Raw genomic sequence first — 20,796 nt, 5'->3', positions numbered from 1 at the left:
TGAGCTTCGGTCCACCACCTATTCCGGGTGGCCGGAGTTTTGTCCTCTCATATCGAAGAAAAAAGCAGCCAGTCTGGTTTGTCATGAGTTTATTCCTGAAGCTATCTCACAATTTTTATCTGTCCAGAGGTGTGGTTTAGAATAATGGAATTTAAACTTTCAACAGAATTACATTTCTGAAGCAGAAGAAACTTAGAGATCAGCCTACAAGCAGTATTCTCAGAAAGACAAAGTAGAAAAAATAAATAAATGCAAGTACATCCAACTTAAGTACAAATGAAAATATAAAAAGATAAAAGTTTGATGTCTTTGTTTTGCATAAAAACACCAATCTTAACAATTTAGCCTAATATTCAAAAGCAGACATTGTATTTTTGTAAATAACCAATCATACATCCTATGACGCAGAGACTTTCTTCAAATCCTGGTGTACATCAACAATGTACTTATAGCATTGGCAATTTGGTAAAAGGAATGATAATCAATCAATGCCTGTGATGCAGTTGGTGATTAAGATGTAGGTTTTAGTGAGAAAGTGACTCAATAATGTGGAGGTTGAACAAGTACAAGAATTTCAATTGTAATCTATTATATAGGGACAGAAGCCACTGTCATCAGTTGCATCACAAGTACTGCATGTATAGTTACAGGAATCTGTGTATGTCTTACCAACATCTTAATCACCGACTGCATCACAGGCATTGATTGATTGATGCTGGTATAACATGATGTCTCAAGAACAGGGGCGTGTCCAACCTTTTTGACTGGGCGTGGTTCAAGTGGGGTACTGACTTATGCAGGGGTGGCATGAAGTATGAGCGTGGGAAAACATCTGAATAGTATTTCTCCTTTACTATTTGTCTCCATTACTAACTTTACAGCACTTTACATTCCTGTTTTTAAAGTAGAATTTAAAAGATAAATAGATTTACCAATAATAAAACTGGCACCATAAACAACTTCACCAATGTAATATAAATCTTCCATACTTTAAAGACATTCCAATATGGCTACATACAAAAGATGAAAAGCGGATTGAGTCCAACAATTTCCAACTAAAATCTTCTCACAAAAATACTGGAAAGAATTACACAGAAAATAAAGCAATATTTTTAAGAGTTGCCAGTTAAAATATATTGAGCTTTGAAAGCTAGTCTTGTCTTTTCTCTCAGGTTACGTTAAGGCTAACAGCACCCACTGACGTCTACCCGTAAAATTATGAAATTGTCACAAGGTGCCAAAATCGGCCTTGAGAGTGCAGGCATCGGCCAATGACAGGTACATCAAAAAAGCATTTATTCACCCTAATTAATCAACCAACAGACTGATCGGTTGACCACTATTGCACAATAGTAAAACAGAAGATCTCTGAAACAGAAAGTCTGATCTTTTTCCATTTTAGCAAATGCTTCTAATCCAAATCAACATCCCCTTTCTCTTCTTCCTGTGTTTTCTCTCTACTCCTGGTCTCCCACTGAAAAAGTAGACTCCACAGCAGGAAGGACTTGTTCCAGGATCCCATCTATGGCATCACAGTCATAGTTGACCTGGTCCAGTTCCAGCTCAGGCATAAAGGAGGCCAGGAGGCGACCCACATTTGTTCGCAGATCCCTCAATCTGCAGAGACAGAGCGCATTGTAATTATTTAATATTAAAGTATTTAATAGCTAAATACAAGGGAAATGGTCTGCTCATATATGGCTTTTGACAATATATACAAATATATCAAAGAAACCTCCCTCCTACATTCCATATCCCCCACCTTCCAGCTGTCCCAGACTCTCCCTCTGTTTGTCCCCTTGGGTGTGCCACTCCAGTCTGGCTACCCCCAGGCCCAGTAGCCTGTCTTTCTGCTAGGGCAGCCTTAGCCCTCTCTAACTCCACTTTCATTTCTTCCAGGTCCTTTTGCAGATGTTCACACTGGGAAATAAGGCCAATGTTCTGCACCTCCAGACACTGCACCTGGAGACAGAGCAGAACATAAAGATGCCAGAGGAGAGGAGAGAAGCATAGGTCGTAGTGTGAATACAATGACTGGTTCAACTGAATTGCATTATTATTTTATGCACACTGAGTAGCATAACACAGTTTATCAGACATGGATTCTGCCTATGTTGAAGTGTAAAATGGATTGATTATAAGTCATTTAGGCTAATATGTCCAGTAGTACGGAAGAAGGCCGAGGTCTAGACTGCACTATCTGTCCAGTTATAGCATGACTTGAGTAGTCTCAGAGAAAGGCGTCGCAAGTAAGAAACAACACATTCCTGAGTTTCAGAACAGTGGGGAGACTAGGGGTATTGCCAGAGTTCAGAAGGAAAAACCCATAGAACGGAAGCCAGAAAAAGGAGCTAGTCCTCCTTGTCTGAGTATCTGTGTCCTCTACTGGAGGAGAAACGGATGAGAGAGAGCAGGTCAAGCTGACCATAGACTGATAATGAGCATGTACAGAAGGCTGCCTCATTGAAAGGTGAATGAACTGGGAGAAAGTGTGGGACAAGATTGGGATATAGTGCCAATATGAAGGGAGGGGGAATTTCCTCATATTGACAATATACATGTGATAGATTTTAGGAGTCTCTGGCTTTTTCTGTCTTCCTGTAACAACTGCTGCATTGCTGAAAAAAACATCAAGTTGCCTTGATTCTGAAAAATATTCCACTCCGACATTTTCCTTAGACCCAAAACCCTTCTGACGAACAAAAATATCCTACACTTGCTCAACACATCAACACAGTAAATCATTCCTAATAGCCCTCACCTGGTTTTGAAACATGTCCCTCTCATTGTTTCTCTGGTCCAGGGTCTGTAGCAGTTGGTCCACCTGCAGGGCCATCTCGTCACTCACTGTACACTGCTCCTCAGTACTGTGACTGACATCTGACTTCTCCAGCCTCAATTGTTCTGCTTCTCGCTTGGCCTGTTCATACAGATGCTTATAGGACTGTGCATCTCTCCCTGCCTCCCCTTCACCTTCCCCTCCATGTCTGTCTGTATGGCTGGGTCGGTGAGCGTGCTCTGTCTTCTGGTCCTGGAGTTGCTGCAGTCTGCTCTCCGTCTCCTGTAACTGGGAGGTCATCTGGTGGACCTGCTCCCTGTGGAAGGTAGAAAGGTCTGATGAAGATGTGTCCACACACATGCACAGACATAGACAGACACACACACCTACCTGTAGGTGTCTCTCTCCCGGGCTACGGCCTGCATGAGCTCCATTAGCTGGTCCTGCTGGTTCTGTGCCTCGGTTGTGTCAAACTGTGGGTCTGGTCTGGATGCACCTGAACACGAGGGTCTTGTTCCTTCATCACCCAGGTCTCCATCCTCTTTGATGTGAGTTGCACTGTTGTTTTTTGCTCTGGCATCTTCGTTGATCTTCGTGAACTGATATTGTCTTCTCTCCTCCTGCCCTCGGTCCTCTTCCTGCTGGAAAGTCCCATGCTTCCTTCGTTCCTCATCTCCCTCAGCCTCTTCCTTTATCTTACTCCCACACTGCTCCTGCTCTTCCTTCACTATGGTTGGAGTCTCTGTCTGAACTTTGACACTTGTGTGTAGTAGCTGGTGCATTTGGACAGGTGGAGGGGAAGGATTGGTTCCCGTAGGAACACTGGAATTTGATCCCATGGTGGCCATATTAAGGAGCGAGTCAATGGCAGCGTTACCAGCAACTTGGTCACAAGTGACACTGGTCTCCAGAATGGTGTCATCATTGTCATCATCACTGTAAGCAAAGACATTCGAGCTTGAGGCGTTCCCTCCCATAGTTGGTGTGACTGGCAGTGAAGTGTTGCCATGGATTTCTTCTAGTCTGGCTCTTTTGATTTCATTAGCCAAGGATTTTGGCTGTGTCCTCTTTTTCCTGCACACAGAGGGGGTAGGGATGGATTATAAAGACAGAAAGAAAGATAAAGAACCACTCATAGGTGTCGCTTTTTAGCTGGCGAGCAGGGCGTAGGTTTGGCTTGACAGTTGTTAGGGACACATGGGTGGAGTGGAATGTGTTAGAGGGAGGTAAACCAGAGGTTATAATGTGGTTAGCTTTGTAAACAAACAAAATATGAAATCTGACAGGGCCAACAATTAAAGCAATACATTTCACGTTCTCTTTGTCCTATTGTGAATAATGTGGGTTTATAAGATTAGTTCTTGCTTAGAACATTAGGGAAAAACGCTTTTTATTTTTACAGTCAAATAGAGTACGTAAAAAAGACATTAGACATTATTATAAGACATTATTAGATTATAATCAAACTACTTAATCTCCATATATCATCTGTCTCCATCAATAGACACTGACTGACAATGTGGCTTGAGGTGACTCTGTTCATGTGCAGCCTACCCTTCAGAGTGGACTGAGCCAGACTGTGCTGGCCATTAACGCTCTCTGGCTGAGTATGAAACGCACAAAAGCGCCCAATGGAATGGCAAATACAAATAAATTGTAATATTATTAGGGATATATAAGTTACCCCTCCCTAACTCGACGCCTATGGCCTACCGTAAGGGGGTAGAAGAGACATGACGGGGGGTGGACATGCTGCCACTGGAGGGACTGCTGGCACCTGATAGAAAAAAGGAAGACAGAAAAAGATGGGGAGAGACAGAGAAACATATGACAATATTACAGTGCGGCAAGAATGACTTTAACGTCCCAGAAATATCACTCCAGAAATTAAATGAATCTAGTGGATCTAAAGTGGACGTTCAAACATGGCATACCACCTTGTGAGAGTGAAGAGTGTTGAGGGGAGTAGAGAGGAGAGGCTCTGGACTTTTCAGTGTCCAGGGGTGGAGGGTCTGTACCAGCTGGACACCGCCTCCGATTCCTTCCAGCCTAAAGATCACATAGGAGGAACATGACAGCACACGTCTTAAGTATTCACCATATTCAACAGTCTTCTTACTACAGGGCATATGTGGCTAGATTGGTCTGCATTAGAACTATTCTCGACTGATCCTTGATTTTCAGCTGAACTTTTTATATTATAGGATGTGTTTGCAGTAAGGGATGACTTCTCTATTTCTAGGGTCAATAGGTCCCTAGGTGAACATCATACCAGCCTATTTATACAATTTGAGGCCCCTCGTTCCAGACAGCAAGGAGACAGTTGCGTGTGTAATGAGTGACAATATAGTAATGTATGCTATTTGAAGGATAGATTGTAGATTGATAGATAAATGGATAAAAATGGTTTAAAAAGGATTCTCTCCACCAAATGTCAATGTGTTTATGTGTGTCTTATGATGATGTCCAACCCACCAACTCTTTTAGTTTTGTCTTCCGAGCCGCATCTTTACGAGCCCTTTCCTCTTCTGCTTTTGCCAGCTCCTCCTCTTTCTGAAGAATACACAGGGCAGGCCAGTAAGAGTGAACACAGTATGGCTGTTAGGTTGAAGCACAGACACATGGGCCAAACACAAGCCACTATAGGGTTCCTTTTTGGGGTTTTACCAAGTACGTGTCCAAATAAATTGATTACTTTATTATTACATAGCTACAACTTAGTTGGTACACAGACATTCTATTGACCTTTTTTCTTTCCTTCTCTTCCAACAGTTTTTTCTCCCTGAAACAAAGTAGAACCAGATAAATTGAAGATTCATTGTTGAGTACTTACTGGTAGATTAAACAGATGTACTGATTTGTTTGTATAAAGGCTCTAGTGATGTTACTGTGGGTTGTGAGTCTCACTGTAGCTTGTAGGTCTTCTGGTAAGGCTGCTCATCGTCTGAGTCTTCAATTTCCTGATCTACGGCACAATTTCTGGGAGGGACGGGTGATAGACTGTCAGACTAAAACACACACACACACACACACGCACAAATGGTTGTGTACCCACCTGTATTGTGGGTCTGGGTTGTTGAGGCAGTACCACTCGTCAGGAAGCCGGTCGCAATCAATGCCATCAGGAAGCTTCCGCCATTTTAGACACTTGTTACACTGCACCCAGTTCTGGTCTGGTCGTTTCCTACAGGGTCGTAACACAGACTATTACCCCATGATCACCAGGTATATGATCACCTGGTAGATCAATATCATACAAGAAAAACAGCTATATTTTGTCAAATGGCAGATCACATTTACACACAATAAAATCACATTTACAGCCAAGCCTATATAAGAGGCCCTGGTACCTGGTTTTTGTATCTATATATATATAATTGTTATATCTTTTTAATGTGGAACTAACTCAATGTCCTCCACTGCTTCTTTGTTATTGGGATCCTTTGTGAGTCTCTTGTGGTTGATTTCTTTCCAGTAGTCCTCCAGCTTGGTGCCAAGAATCTTCATGGTCTTCCTGCACAGAGAATATTACACAGTACATGTCAACTAACTCAACTTTATCCGTAGGCTATTGTTGCAAGGGAGAAGATTCTGTATACCCCAGCAACTGTCCACTGTCTCACCTATAACTGTCTTCGTTGTCAAAGTCCTGCTTGTTGTGGGTGGGCTTCAGGAAGTTACACTCAATGACACCGATGACCCCCACACCTTTGTTATTGGCCTGCAAGAATAGGACAGTTAGTCTCTCTCTTTAACACACACACACATACGCACACACACACACACACATACTTGGTTTTGGCAGCCAACTCTTTCGTACGCCTTGATTAGACGGTTCTTGTGGTACATCATTATACCATATTGATCTTTGCTCTTGGTGTTGTATCCAAAGGTGATGGGGATGCGTTTCCCTGGCTAGGAGAAAACTTAGGAAGAACACTCACAAGGTAGGTGGACATTTCTTTTCACATGGTTATTTTAACATTCATTATGACATAACTGTGGTGGACATTTTACCCCAGCAAGCAATTTCTATTAATTGATAAATGAGGTGAGTGCTAGGGTTTCAATCAACAAATACAATTTGGCTGAGTACTCTTTTAATGTTTGCAAGTATGGAGGCAAGAGAGGAGTGCACTGTAAAAAAAAAAGTTGTAAAAAAACTGGAACAATCTGGCAGCTGGGACGCCAAATTAAACCCATTAAATTGCATTAAAATAGCCCCCAAAATGCTTTTGCAGGCTTTTGTAGTCTTTGATATTGACTGGTGCATGCTAGGATTGCATGACGTCAACTACCTGAGCTCAGTTCACAATTCAAGGTTCCTATGTCTAAACCAAAAATTATGTTATTAAGAAGTTATTTGTCCGTGGAATGACAGTAAATATCTGCAAAATAACTGTTAAAATAGCAACATTTTCGTGAAAATGTTGTTAATATTTGTAAAAAAACTGACCTTTTTGTGTATTTTTAAGTAACAATATTTTGCCGTAATTTTGATGTAAATATATACATTTACATTTTGCCATTGTCTTTCTATCTGTATTTCCTTTCATTCAGAAATACAGAAAAAAACAAGTATAATTTACAGAAAAAGCACTGTAATTTAATAGTTGTTTTTTTTTACAGTGTGGAACAGACATACACATAGACAAATGAACAGACACACAAATAGATCTGAAAGCTTGTTTTAAGACCAGCCTCTCAGCGGAAAAGGATACCAAGAAGTTGGGTTTGTATTGGTCCTTGCAGACGTAAGCCAGACTCTTAGAGATCAGCTGATTCTTAACCTTTTGGCCTTGTATGATGACCTGCATGCGAGGCTTCAAGTACAGGATAGCGCAGTAGGCCTGGACAAAACACATAACTGAGGTGACTTCCAAGATTTATTCCACCTTTATACAGTGACTGGTGAGATGGATATGATAATATACTGTATGACAAGAGCTTGTACGCCAAGAATCAAATGTGTGGGAACTGACTATTTCCCCCAGATGTAAGTACACATATATTTGAATAATTTTAACAGTAGGTTTCAGGATGTATAATGATTCTTCTCTTAGCTTACCCGTAGTGATAAATCAGTATCAGGGACTGAGTTTGCATGAGGCACTGGGCGTTTGCCCTCCTCAGTGAAGGAGGTGTATACATCGTATGGGATTTTGATGTCGTAGCGGTCTGTGAGGTCATACTCTGTCTCTCCTGATGATGTTCTGTAGGCATGTGCAGTAATCTTAATCTACCCATACATACTTCCACTAAAGTGCAGTGTGTATGTTTGTATGCAGACACACATTCAAAATGCTATGGTGCGTTTACATTCCCGTGCATGTGCATGTGTTAGCATGGGCTTGTGTTTGAGTGTGTGTGTTTGTGTGTGTGTGTGCGTGTGTGTATGTATCTACATGTAAGCCTGCGCCTGTTTTACCTGCGCAAGTTCCAAAGGATGATGCGTGATGCCACTGCATTCACGTCCATGTGCATGTTTGAGCATGGAGATGCTTGTGTGTTTGAGTGTGTGTGTTTGTGTGCGTGTGTATGTTTGTAGAAGCGTGCGTGTGTTTTACCTGCGCAAGTTCCAAAGGATGATGCGTGTCCCCGTGGCTCCAGTGGACCAGGTCGAGACGATAGCTCTGAGCTCTGTGACCAGCTGGTCCTCAGTCTTTAACAGAGAGTAGGTAAGGATGTCCTTCAGACTGGCCCTGTGGTCCTCACAGGGACGCAGTTGGTCCCACTCTAAAGACCTATCACTGCAAAATAACAGACATGATACGTAACACCATGAGTACAACCTAATCCAAACAAATATAACATTAATCAACAGAACATGGATAAAGCACAACACGTTCATTTGATGCCTGGAAAGAACACAAAAGATCTGCAAAGTGTGACATACAAAGGGATTCTTAACATACATGGAACCTGACTCATCTGTGTGTGCATGGGTTTCTCCACGGATGGACATACCTGTTGTGTGAGCTGCATTGAAAGCTGACGATTGGCACTTGGATCTGTGTTGCTTTGATGGCCTCCAGGTAGCTCTGGGAGAGCAAGCCCACACACACGGCATCCTGGGACTTGGACAAAACCAGGGCATCTCGGCCCAGGCGCATGGAACCAGACTTGAATCCATTACCATAGATACCGATTGGTTCTCGCCCATGGCTGGCAGTCTTGTCACTGTATCCGAAACTGAGAAGATGGAAGGTTTCAGACAGAGACGCAGCAGATCTGGGGGGGGGGGCTTCGTGGAGAACTTTGGTGTTTAATTATTCAAGAAGGGTGGTGTGGGGGGTCTTCTGCCCTGCCAAAGTTCTACGTTGACACAGTTATCAGCATATACCAATTACACATTTAAATTTGTTTATCTCTTTTTTCCTTGTATTGGTCCTATTATAACAGTGATTACTGGACCGATCAATTAGAGAGATAAATGCACACAAGGAAAAAGACATAGAAGGGAGACAGAAACATAATGAGAGACGATAAAAATACACACGTATTGTGAGGTCAGTTCAAAGATGATCTGTAGTGTGTTTAAAGCGAGGCTGGCACCCATCCCTACCTGAGCATCTTGTGCATCTTATCGTAGTCAAGCCCATTGCCATTATCCATGAAGATAAGGCAGTCCTCGTTGTTGATCTGCATTTTATCAATCCAAAACTGCTTGGCATTTACATCAGGGTCGTACGCGTTGTCTGAGATTTAAAGAAATCGAAGGTGAGAAATAAGTCAAAATAGAAATCCACTACATAGAACAGTTGACATCCTCTATACTAGGCTTCATAGGCATTATGTTAAATAAATAGAAAACGATTCCATGCACCAGCATGGTGCATGGAATGTAATTTGGCTGCAGCTGTGATTTGGCTCTAAGTTGTACATTTGTTTGATGTTTGTGTGATTGATGTCATTTTGTCTGTTTTAAATGTGTTTATTTACTGACGTACACACATTTAAACAGTTATGACAATGTTACGGAGCAGACCATAGCAGTGGGGGGTGCTGTGAGGATGCTGCAATGTGTGTGAGGTACCACCCTCAACACTCAATGAAAAATATGAAGATATGATCAATGAAATATGAAAAAGATCACTATAAATGATATTTGCTGTAACATGTACATTGTTGTACAATAAAACAGTATAAATATAACACTGTATTTACTTGCAAAGCAGGCAATGAACTGATAGCAGGAACACACAAGGACATCGATCATATTTTTGGATTCCAAAAGAAATCCAAAATGTTCTTTTGCATAGCCGTTTTCTTGTGCCCTTGTGCACCCGTTTGAAACATGTGTGTGGCCATGAGAGACCTGAACCTAATTACCAACTGGACTAAAAAATGTAGAACCTAAGATTTACCCTTTCCTTACATCAGATTATCATTATAATATAAACATAACATAAATTAAACTAAATGAAAAAATATTTGTTTTTAAATTTGTTGTGAATGTGCATGTCCTCTACCATCCACCAGGGGGTGCTGCAGCACCATCCACACCCCTATTTCCCACAGCCTTCGAGCTGGTGTTACGCCAAATTCACACCCATTCAATTCAAAATAACTCATTTGCATGTTGCCCCTCCCAAAAGGTGTAGTTGAGATGTACAATGCAAGAAAAACTTTAATGTTTAGAATGTTTTCGAATAAACCTTTGCAGGTTCCCACATTACATAGGGTAAAGAAAGTGGGTTCGTGGGAGCAGACTGCTTTTTGGTGCTTAAATGTAGCAGGTGTATGTGTGTGTATGTCTCTCTCTGTGTGAGTGTGTGTGATCTGTGTGTGTGCGTGTGTATATTTCTGTGTGTGTGTCTGTGTATGCAAGTCAAATTGACATTGTGTGATGGACATAAATGGGGGGATTATAGAATGCTTACTCATAAAATACATATACATGCTCAATGTACAATACCATATCTCATGATTTTAAAGACAGATGAAAACTTTAGGTGTCATTTCAGAATTAACAAACATTTTAAAGGGGTCATTGAATGTAAAACCGAGTTTACCTTGTCATAGTTGAATAACGACAGTTCGGTGGGTAAAATGGACATACAGTGAACCTCATTGAAATCCATTGACACCTCTTTCCTATGCAAATCCCACAATTTGAAACTGCTGCTGTAAAAATATTTCGGCAGGGGGAGTGAATTTGGCACAACACCGGTTGTCCCGGTGCAAAGTTCACACTGCAACCTTTAATGTTCAATAAAATAGATTTATCAGATCCGATTTCACCTATTTCAGACCTGTATCCAATGTAGACCATATATGAAAGTGGCACAAATCCGATTTGAAAATGTCAGATTCAATACACTTTGGGCTGTTCACACTTTCATCCAGGTAACAAACCTATGTCACAAATAAGATTTGGGCCACATTCAGCTGAAATGTGAATGTATTGTGCAATGTACAATCTGTTCTCTGGCTGAGGACATCGGCCCCACCCTCCTGACGAAGACTCACCTATGAGCTCTGCCATGGCACTGAAGGGCCGGGTGTGGCTGGTGGAGTTGCTGTGAAGATACTTGGGGCAGAGCTGGGAGGGGAAGAGAGTGATTTAGGAGCTGGTTTTAGCACTAAAACGCTTTGTGAAATACTTAAAGTAAAAAAAAGGTTTCTCTTAAGTGTTTTGTGAACACGGCCCCTGATTTTGACCAATAGCCAACAAACTGCAATTACAGCATATTTGGTTGATATTCATACACTGTACAGTTACCCCTCATCCATTAGGCTAAATCTAGGGACATAGTTTTGGTTGTTTGGCCAATATAAACCCCCCTACACTTAGAACCTCAAAGCAGAGACAAATCAACTTACCAACTTTTCATATATTTTTGTAAACAATGGTGGAAAGAGAGAGAGACAAGGGAATGAATGAGAGGAAATTTCTGAATTGTGCAAGGACCGGACGATATGTAATGTTGATTAAATGAAAGATTAGGGGATGCTGATTTAGTTTGAAATCTTAATGTTCGCGTGTGTGTGAGCGCTCCTGTGAGGGCTGTCGCCTTCATTTCGAAAATTGAATAATGGAATGGATGTTATTGTAATAAGTCTTAGCCTACTTGCAAGTAATTCCAGTACTGTTTCAACTAGATAGGAGCACTGTGAAATGGCGCGCAAGGAAGTATTGTTTAGGCATAAACGAAACTGAAAAAAACTGTCAATGTTACCAGATCATTATGTCAACATTTTCGGTGTTTGAAAACTGAACTGTCATATCATCTGAATGTGAGTTGCATGCAGTAGGCTACTGGTGGTGAGCCCTCCCTACTGGTGGAGGGAGGGCTCACCATCTGAAACTAACGGTGAAAAAAGCTAGCTAAAATAAAGTAAAACCAGCTAGATAGCCCAGTCTGTCAAATTTTAAAGGATCTTAAGACCATTTCCAATTGACAATTGGCATTGACATTTTTTTCAAATCCAGTGGACCACCTGTATTAGTACAAAATTAAATTACTCCAACAACATAAGCACCTTATAAACATTAAAACGCCACCAACAACACAAGCAAAAGTATAAATGTTGCTCTTCCTACCGCACTCAACGGCACCCCCCTCTCTGCCAGCAATGCCATGTTCTCCAAATGTTGACAAGGACCAAGCGGTTCACAATTATTACAAATTGGCCCACTTTCATGTAGTTAGTACAAATCGGATACAGGTCTGAAATGCTCCACTGTAACCTCAGTCTGAACAACTGTATTGACGAAAATGGGCTGCTTGCGAGATCGCGAGATAAGGAGAATGCAATGACTTCTGGGAAACCGAAAGCGGACCCGCTGCATCCTCTATAAAATGGGCGGGTCGATGTCAGAAAAGCTGTTGAGAACTTTCAAAGCATATTTAAACCAGTTTACTTAAAACTGTCTCCCGAGGACAGGGAGACAGAACTTGGATTGGACACAGTACCGCTGTTGGACCGAATTCTCATTCCCCCGCAGAATCCCACTCCCCTACACGTGAACGCGCACTGCCTTCCTAGCGTATTGCTAGTTGTAGTTTGACGAACCGAGGCGAATTTTACAAGCCTAGGTTCCCTTGTCTTAGGCTTTGAGGAAACTGTCAGTAGGCTAATTCATGTTTCATCAAAATATAAGTTATGTTGTGCTGCACTTGAGAGCCTATACGATTTGTATGTCGGGCTACTCGTAAAATCTGAATGATTGTATCAAGAAAATAGACGTACAGTACTTTGGAGCTGCACTTGAACAACTATGTTGATGTCGATGTTGAACTACACTGTCCTATTATCGGAATGAGGGTAATATGTGAATTATGTTGTAGTTGTTATGTCACTGTCTGGTAAAAGCGAGCATCCTTTGTATTCATTTGTACGAATCACTTTTAGGAGAACTATTCACTTCTGATTCTTGATTACGTTGTACTTGCTGTTTTTAAGTATACTTACTAAATGTACTTTATGCCAATTAATTGTCATATAATCATCTGGTAAATGAGTATAGCTAGTTAAATGTAGGCTATATAAAAAGGCCCCTGCTCATAGGTCCCTTACCAGAATCCAAGTTCTATTTCCCTTTCAGTAAACTACTTGCCACACAACTGTTTTGTGTTTACAATCATATCCATTTCATAGATACTGCTTCCCACAGCCTAGTTTGTGACTTCTAACTTGCAATGTGTGGTTGGCTTTAGTACCTGATAAGCCAAGCCTGGACCTTCCCTTTGTGAATGGCTAGTGAAAAACATCTAATAAATGATGACATTTTGCTTCATTATAAATGTGTCTAGTAGTGAAAAAAAGTAATGTATTCAATACCAGTTGACAAGCTATTACCCAGTTAGTGTCGCCATCCAGATTGTCCTCATCCCCGTATAGTTGGGGGGTGTCAGATCTTATAGTCCCAAGATATGAGGGGGGGTATGAAAAACAGTGTTGCCAAAATCCTACTCCCGTTTATAACGTTTACATTTTTGCAACTAGTATCAAAAGCTTTTTATGGCACACTTTACAGGGCATGAGGAGCCACCAAAATAACACACGTCCAGGGACACACGTCTCTAACTCCCGGTCCATCAGCACCGGATCTCCTCAGGGCTGAGTCCTTTCCCTTCTGCTCTTCTCCCTTTACACCAACAGCTGCACCTCCAGTCATCCATCCGTCAAACTCGAAGTTGGCGGACGACACCACCCTCATTGGGCTCATCTCTGACGGGGACGAGTCTGATTACAAGCTGACAACCTGGTGCAGCCAGAACAACTTAGAGCTCAATGCTCTTAAGACAGTGGAGATGGTTGTGACTTCAGGAAGAATACAGCCCCACTCACCCCCATCACCCTGTGTGACTCCCCAGTCAACATTGGAGTCCTTTCGCTTCCTGGGCACTATCCTCTCCCAGGACCTCAAGTGGGAACTGAACATCAGCTCCCTCACCAAGAAAGCACAACAGAGGATGTACTTCCTACGGCAGCTGAAGAAATTCAACCTGGGGACCGGGAAACTCGCTGTTGGCCGTCATGGAGACTGGATTCCGGGTGACGACCTGGTCCAACGTTGGCAGACCGACGACCAAGCAGGTCCTGACAGCTCAAACCCCCCACACCACAGGGAATGTGGAAAAACAGTTTCTTCCCATCCGCTGTTGGCATCTTCAACAAGGCAAAGGGCTCACACTGACTTTAATGACTTTAATCACAATCTACACAATGACACCTTACCACATTGCAATTTGCACAATATTACTCTATTTGTATTTTTTGTACTATTTGTATCTTTATATTGTAAATTATGGCTACTTTATATTTTATTCTAAATCCCCTTATTATTAGCTAGACTTTGTACCTTTTGTATAGTTAAACCACATATTTAAGTTTTAAGGTTCCTATATGTTTAATGTATGCACCTTCTTGCCTAAGTCTGTCTGTGCAAACTTTCATGGCGATTAAAACCCTTTCTGATTCTGATGAAAAACTGTATTGCCAAAATCCTACTCCCCCAGTAAGTTATACTGAAATACTGAAGAAATACTGAATTGCTGCATCATTAAATTGTTGATTCAAGTAGCAGTTTGTTTTTAGTATTACCCCCGATGATCTGCAGAGATTCTGTAAAGAGGATTGCTCTCTGATTCCTGACAAACCCTATTTGACTGTAAATCATATAATATTTGTTTTCTCTATTCACTATCAACACCGTCCTATCCTCAGAGACTACATTTTAAGTTCTTGTGTTATTTAAACATTCTCTCCAATCTGCAGATTGATAATAGGCTTCTAATAAAACCCACAACTCAGCTTAATTTTGTAACTCCGTTAGTGAAATGACAAACACTTTCTCTATTACAGTAAGTAATAGGAGAAGTAAAGGAGTAAACAGTTTGCCCTGTAGCAGAACAACAATCAGATGTTTTTCAATTCGCAGACATTATCCTACGTAATCAGTTATGTGAAACGTTGCATTTGCGGTACAATGCATTTCACAATGCATTTTAGAAACAGTATAATGAAACTGAATTCCATGAAATTTTCAAATAGAGCTATGTTTATCTATGTTTAATACAACGAAATGCCCCATTATGTTCACCTTGTATGCATTGCAGTAGGCTACTGTGTATGAGTTCTCTATCTTGCACACCACCAATTTAACAATACTAAAAAGCCTAGCTTTTGATACTAGTTGCAAAAATATAAAAGTTAGAAGGGGAGTAGGATTTTGGCAACACTGTTCATCATACCTGCTGAAATCCTTCCCCCCTCATATCTTGGGACTAAAATATCTGACACACCCCCAAAATGTTTTGGTGGCTCCTCATGCCCTCTAGAGTGTGCCATAAAAAGATGTTGATACTAGTTGCAAAAATGTAATAGTTAAAGGGGAGTAGGATTTTGGCAACACTGTTTTTTATACTTGCCGAAATCCTTCCCCCCCATATCTTGGGGCGATAAGATCTGACACACCCCAACTATGCGGGGATGTGGACAATCTGGTGGTGACACTAACTGGGTAATAGCTTGTCAACTGGTATTGAATACAATACTTTTTTCACTTCTAGATACATTTATAATGAAACCTTGGTATTTCTTTGAATAAGAGGTAATGTTATGATAGGGGACAGTGCCAGTTTTTGCCATTCCTAATGTTTGATCATTCATTATCATTCCACAAATTTGTGTTAACGTTTATCCAAAATCTCAGGTTGGCTGTGACAGCTGCATCAGATGGTTCCATCAGTGTTGTGCTCAAATCCAACTGAGAGGAATATGTCTGTGCTGCCTGCCGTAAACAGCCCTGACCTGTTTTCATGATCAAGCCTCAAACTTGTTAAAACTCTTATTTAAATTATCACAATTTCTTTACTTTTTCATCAAAATTCTGAATAAAAATGGCATCATTCATTAGATGTTTTTCACTAGCCATTAACAAAGGAAAGGTCCAGGCTTGACTTATCAGGTACTAGAACCAAGCATTGTACATTGCAAGTTAGGAGATACTAACTAGGCTGTGGGAAGCAGGATCTATAAAATTGATATGATTGGCAACACAAAACAGTTATGTGGCAAGTTTACTGAGAGGGAAACATAAGTTGAATCTAGGAGGGACCTGTGAGTAGGGCCTTTTTATATAAATGTTTTAAATATTGTAGCTATACTCATTTACCAGACGATTCTATTACAATTGGCATATAGTGCATTTAGTAAGTAGCCTATAATAGCAAGTACAACGTAATCAAGAATCAGAAGGGATTAGTTCTATTAAAAGTGATTCGTACAAATGAATACAAAGAACGATGCTCGCTTTAACCAAACATTGACTATGATAACAGCAGTCGCAACTACAACATAATTTACGTTACCTCATTCCGATAATAGGACATTGTGTACGGCGTTACCATGCCATTAATTTCGGTGCTGCAGCCTCGAACCTTTCTGGTTTAGCCCTGAATAATATATTCTCGACAAAAGAGCTGGGGGAAGTTGTAGCCTACTGTTAGAGGGGCCACATTCAACATTATTGTTGTCATATCATTTTCTTCACTGTATTGCAGGCAATAGCAGGCACAATACCATGTTTATAATTATCCACTCTACATTTAGAGGGGCACAAGTGGGTTCAAGCTTGTTGTCACAGTTGTCACACAGAAGTTTGTGACTTCTTACGTCAGAGAGAAAGGGCCATGAAACATTCAGATGTGAGGCATAAAACCATGAATACTAGCATATCAAACTATTGCCCTGAAACACACAATTTGCTTAAATAAAACAACAAAATGACAATAAGCATTTATTTTCTTATATTAACACATTTGAAGGGATACACAGTACAACATCACATTCATCCAATTACCAATAAAACAGTTATCTTATCGACCATAAGGATTGATTTAACACTTAAGACACTCATCTATTCACAAACCTTTTAAAGGTATACAAGTAAACATAATATTCTTTGTGTCCCATTAGACCTGTTCAGAAATGGCCACGTAGAGTATCCATCTACACTGCTCCATTATCAGCACATTACATTCAGAGGGCCATGCAGGTAGGCAGATAGACACAAGCTTGTAGGAAAAAGCTCAGTTAACTAGAGGGATCAACCTGCCTGTTAAATTGTTCTTATTGGTGTTACAATGCAGCTGCTGTTAGAATGTCTCTTTTTGATCTTAGCAACTGTAGTCTCACTCTAAGTCAACAAACCTCAAATTTCTCACTCTGACTCAATTCCCTCTTCCATGACCCACAGGAGGAAACTTAGTATAGGTCTGAGTCTGTGTCCATACACACAGAATCTGAGGTTAGGAGTGCCGATCTGAGTCGGCTGACGTCTCCCTGTAAAATTATGAAATTGTCACAAGGTGCCAAAATCGGCCTTGCAAGAAAAGCATTTAATTGCCCTAATTAATCAACCAAAAGACTGATTGGTCAACCACTATTGCACAATAGTAAAACAGAATATCTGTGACATTCAAAGAATGGGAACTGACAGACTTTGCAGATAGGTACTTGAGAGTTAATATCAGATAAAAACCAAAATGGCCTCAAAGCGAATTATAGAAGAAGATTGCATCCTCCCCCCACAAAAAACCTAACAAAAAAACTCATATTACAAACTGCATATTACAACATTGTCTGTAAATTCCAGTATTTTCCCATTTTTTGTACTTACAAATAAAATAACACATGAATGAATGCGGTTTACACAATTGGACAAGAGTAATGTTTAGCTCCACATTCAAAATGACATTTGCAAACAGTTCCAGATTTAGGTAGCAAACAATACAACATGGCTCTCAGTGGTTGTGCCCATTCATTTTACAAGTTTAAATTTAGGCTCCACTTCTTATGTTTTCAAGGATTCTAGATCAGGCTTGACAAGGCAAGAACTTCAACATTTCAACTGAAGTAGTTCTCACTCTTGAGTGCAAATCCCACATCTAGATTCTGAGTTCTAACCCTCCATGGCATCCAGGAACTCCTCCTCAGTGATAAGCTCCAGCCTTCTTAGGACCGTATTTGTACTGGCTGCAGGGTATTCTGCCACAGGGTAGGGCAGTGCCGGACTGCCGTCTGGGAACAGGCAGGGGGCAGGGCCCTGGAAAGAGCCGCAGAGAGTACGAAGGAAAGGGCATAGCTGGGTTATGGAGGAGAGGGAGCGAAGGGTGAGGAGGGGGAACTCTAGACGCTCTGTGGAGGATTCCTCACTCAGGTCGTTCATTGCCTAGACAAGACAGGATGGGACCTTGTGAGACATGGAGATTTGATCGCATCAAGCAATTTGTGTGTGTGTGTGTTTCCTTACTCTATAGCGTTGCTGCAGTCCCTCCAGTACTCTGACGACATGCGGCTTACACTCTGGCTGTTCCTCCAGCAGACTGTTCTCTGGACCACCGTAGCGCTCAACGTCCACCTCTGGAACAAACGCCCAGCGGTACCTACACACACACATACAAGTAGAAGAAGTTGACTTTTTTTAAGACACAAGTTTAAGACATAGGCACACATTAAGTCCATGTTGAGCTGAGTGGTGAAAGTCCTACATCTGGAAGAGGGGCATCCTTTCCGGAGGGAAGGCCAGAGAGGTGTCCAGAAACTTGCAGGCAGACAGGTACATGTTCAGGTCTACCTGGGAGAAGTGTAGCACAGACCCATTCCTGTCTAGGGCTCCCCGCACCACCTTAGTCAGCCTGGAAGGTACGACAGAGGAGGATAGCTTGGTGGATTCTTGGTGGGTTGATTCAGTCATTCATAAATTGAAATCACAATTAACTCACTTTGAGACTTCTTTGTCTTCCCGCAAGGTTTTCTCCAACCGAGTAAATGTTCGTATCTGTCCATTGAACAAATAAAAGACACAGCTTTACCCTTAAAAAAAATCTCAACGTCAGTTAGGAACTTTCATTGTTGCCGCATGGTTCCAGTAGGAACTTTTGACTTTTGTAAGAAAGCTGTCATGTACCCAGGAATAGTGGACATAAACATCAACAGGAAATATTCATATGTATTCATCCCATATTCATATGTTAATCCCAATTGTTGGTTAAGTTAGCATTGCTTTGATGTAACCCATTTGTGGCTTGCACATAGAGTGCCACGTGTGTGTGTGTATTTTGTTTTGATGTCTATGTTCATCCATCAATTGTGGATGGATGAAATGTATATTTGCCAGAATGACGTACTACGTCCGGTTGCATAATGCAATGTTTTGCATGCTTTTCTGATATTCTGACCCACAACCCTATGTATGGCATTTGCGCCAATTTGAGGCACAAATTATGAAAATGTACAGTAGTATGTCCACAAGTTGCGTTTCATGCATTGTACTATGTAAGTACAGCTGTAGTCACTACAACAAGCAAAATAAAAGTCTGTAGTTCAGGAGTTAGCCACGGGTGTCAGATTAACACCACCAGAAAGTCCAAAGCAGCAGGAGGGGAGGTCTGCACAAGGCAGTGCCTGCTCACCAGTTCTGTGACCATGATTGGCCATAGGGAGGTCAGGTGCTGTGGGGAGATCCTGAGCAGGAGAACCCGGAACATGAGGAACATCTGAGCACAGACAGATGGGGTCTGACCCATACGCAGAGTTTCTGTGAGACGCTCTGGTGGAGGAAAGGAAGACTATTATTACTAGTATGAACTATTAAGGATGTAGTACTTTTCTGTGGCACTCGCTCATTCGTGCACACCAGCTAGCACACACAAGTCTTGAACATCACAGATGGAAGTGACCCAACCTTGGATGAGAGGCAGGTAGAGGTGATACTGGTCTAATTCTCCACTGAACATGGCAAAGGCCTGCCTCTTCAGTAACATGGGCTTCTGGTCTGCACTGGAAAACAGCTTGAGCGAGCTGCTTTGCATGCCTGCAACAAAGTTAAATACATACAGTATATCAATCCAAGTTCAAGTCTTTTATTTGTCAGGTACACAAAACAACACAAGGTCAGACTGGGCACTGAAATTCTTAAGACCAGACAACGCAAGCACCTGGCATAACATAACATATAAGTACACAGAACATAATTTACATCGATGCTAAGCTTAAATAAGTGAAACTTACTAAATATACAGATAGCAATAAATAATACACTAAACTAACCCTAATACTAATATGTCCTAAATATACAGATAACTATAAATAATACACTATAATAACCCTAAATTCACATAAAAACTATTAAAAACCTATAACCTATTCTAACCTAGGTGGAGTACAGTACAATAGTGCAAAATTACAGATAGTGCAACCAGCAGCTGAGAGTGACAGTGTGTAAGTAACTAAGAGGACAATCAGTGACTATGTCAATGACCATACAGGAGCCTGATGGCGAAGTACAGTGAGGTACAGTAGTGCAATGTTACTGATACTGCAACCAGTAGCTGAAAGTGACAGTGTTTAAAGTGACTAGTGTGAAGTGAATCAATGGACATTGAAATCCTCCCTGTCACCAGGGATGGGCAGTATTTATGATACATGTATATTTAAATTATGTATTTCAAATACAAAATATGATTTATTCATTGATGTTTGATTGGTTTGGTTTGATGGAA

At 41.1% G+C, this 20,796-nt stretch overlaps 2 protein-coding genes across 7 annotated transcripts in view; both read right to left on the bottom strand.

Moving 5' to 3' along the window:
- Positions 1-72: 72 nt before the first annotated feature.
- Positions 73-12,522, bottom strand: morc3a (MORC family CW-type zinc finger 3a). 3 transcript variants are annotated; one of them, XM_047046662.1, is made up of 20 exons: positions 12,327-12,522; positions 11,252-11,324; positions 9,345-9,477; positions 8,747-8,971; positions 8,347-8,529; positions 7,848-7,992; positions 7,501-7,629; positions 6,572-6,694; positions 6,403-6,500; positions 6,186-6,293; positions 5,835-5,963; positions 5,687-5,758; positions 5,525-5,561; positions 5,255-5,332; positions 4,717-4,828; positions 4,493-4,556; positions 3,170-3,853; positions 2,762-3,095; positions 1,763-1,962; positions 73-1,617 (listed from the first exon to the last, which is right to left on the bottom strand). In XM_047046662.1, exons 1-20 carry the CDS (start codon positions 12,363-12,365, stop codon positions 1,458-1,460), a joined length of 3,126 nt encoding a protein of 1,041 aa, XP_046902618.1. In that variant the 5' UTR covers positions 12,366-12,522; the 3' UTR covers positions 73-1,457. The 3 variants fall into 3 exon arrangements, with proteins under 3 accessions (XP_046902618.1, XP_046902620.1, XP_046902619.1); XM_047046663.1 differs by having other exon boundaries at positions 1,468-1,617; positions 1,747-1,962; XM_047046664.1 differs by lacking the exons at positions 8,347-8,529; positions 8,747-8,971; positions 9,345-9,477; positions 11,252-11,324; positions 12,327-12,522 and adding an exon at positions 8,208-8,278.
- A 5,090-nt stretch (positions 12,523-17,612) lies between these two features.
- Positions 17,613-20,796, bottom strand: part of dop1b (DOP1 leucine zipper like protein B) — a 28,043-nt gene continuing 24,859 nt past the window's right edge. For all 4 annotated transcript variants that reach the window (XM_047046355.1, XM_047046354.1, XM_047046357.1 and 1 more), the window contains exons 33-38: positions 19,980-20,108; positions 19,708-19,844; positions 19,018-19,073; positions 18,784-18,930; positions 18,546-18,678; positions 17,613-18,464 (exon numbers count right to left, since the gene is read on the bottom strand). In XM_047046355.1, the coding sequence (XP_046902311.1) occupies positions 18,195-18,464; positions 18,546-18,678; positions 18,784-18,930; positions 19,018-19,073; positions 19,708-19,844; positions 19,980-20,108 (872 nt within the window). In that variant the 3' untranslated portion in view covers positions 17,613-18,194. The remainder of the gene's footprint in view (positions 18,465-18,545; positions 18,679-18,783; positions 18,931-19,017; positions 19,074-19,707; positions 19,845-19,979; positions 20,109-20,796) is intronic.

This window comes from Hypomesus transpacificus, chromosome 23, assembly GCF_021917145.1.
Source record: "Hypomesus transpacificus isolate Combined female chromosome 23, fHypTra1, whole genome shotgun sequence".
NCBI classification, from domain to species: domain Eukaryota; kingdom Metazoa; phylum Chordata; class Actinopteri; order Osmeriformes; family Osmeridae; genus Hypomesus; species Hypomesus transpacificus.
The sequence above is the reverse complement of the archived record's forward strand: the minus strand, read 5'-3'. Positions and strand labels throughout refer to the sequence as shown.

Bases quoted from the DNA above. Each gene is read 5' to 3' on its own strand.
- morc3a (XM_047046662.1), bottom strand. From the start codon at position 12,365: ATGGCATTGCTGGCAGAGAGGGGGGTGCCGTTGAGTGCG. The intron at 4,829-5,254 runs GTGGGTTGGACA...TGTGATCTTTAG, and splicing joins AGACAAAACTAAAAGAGTTG to GCTGGAAGGAATCGGAGGCG. The intron at 1,618-1,762 runs GTGGGGGATATG...CTGTCTCTGCAG, and splicing joins GAGTCTGGGACAGCTGGAAG to ATTGAGGGATCTGCGAACAA.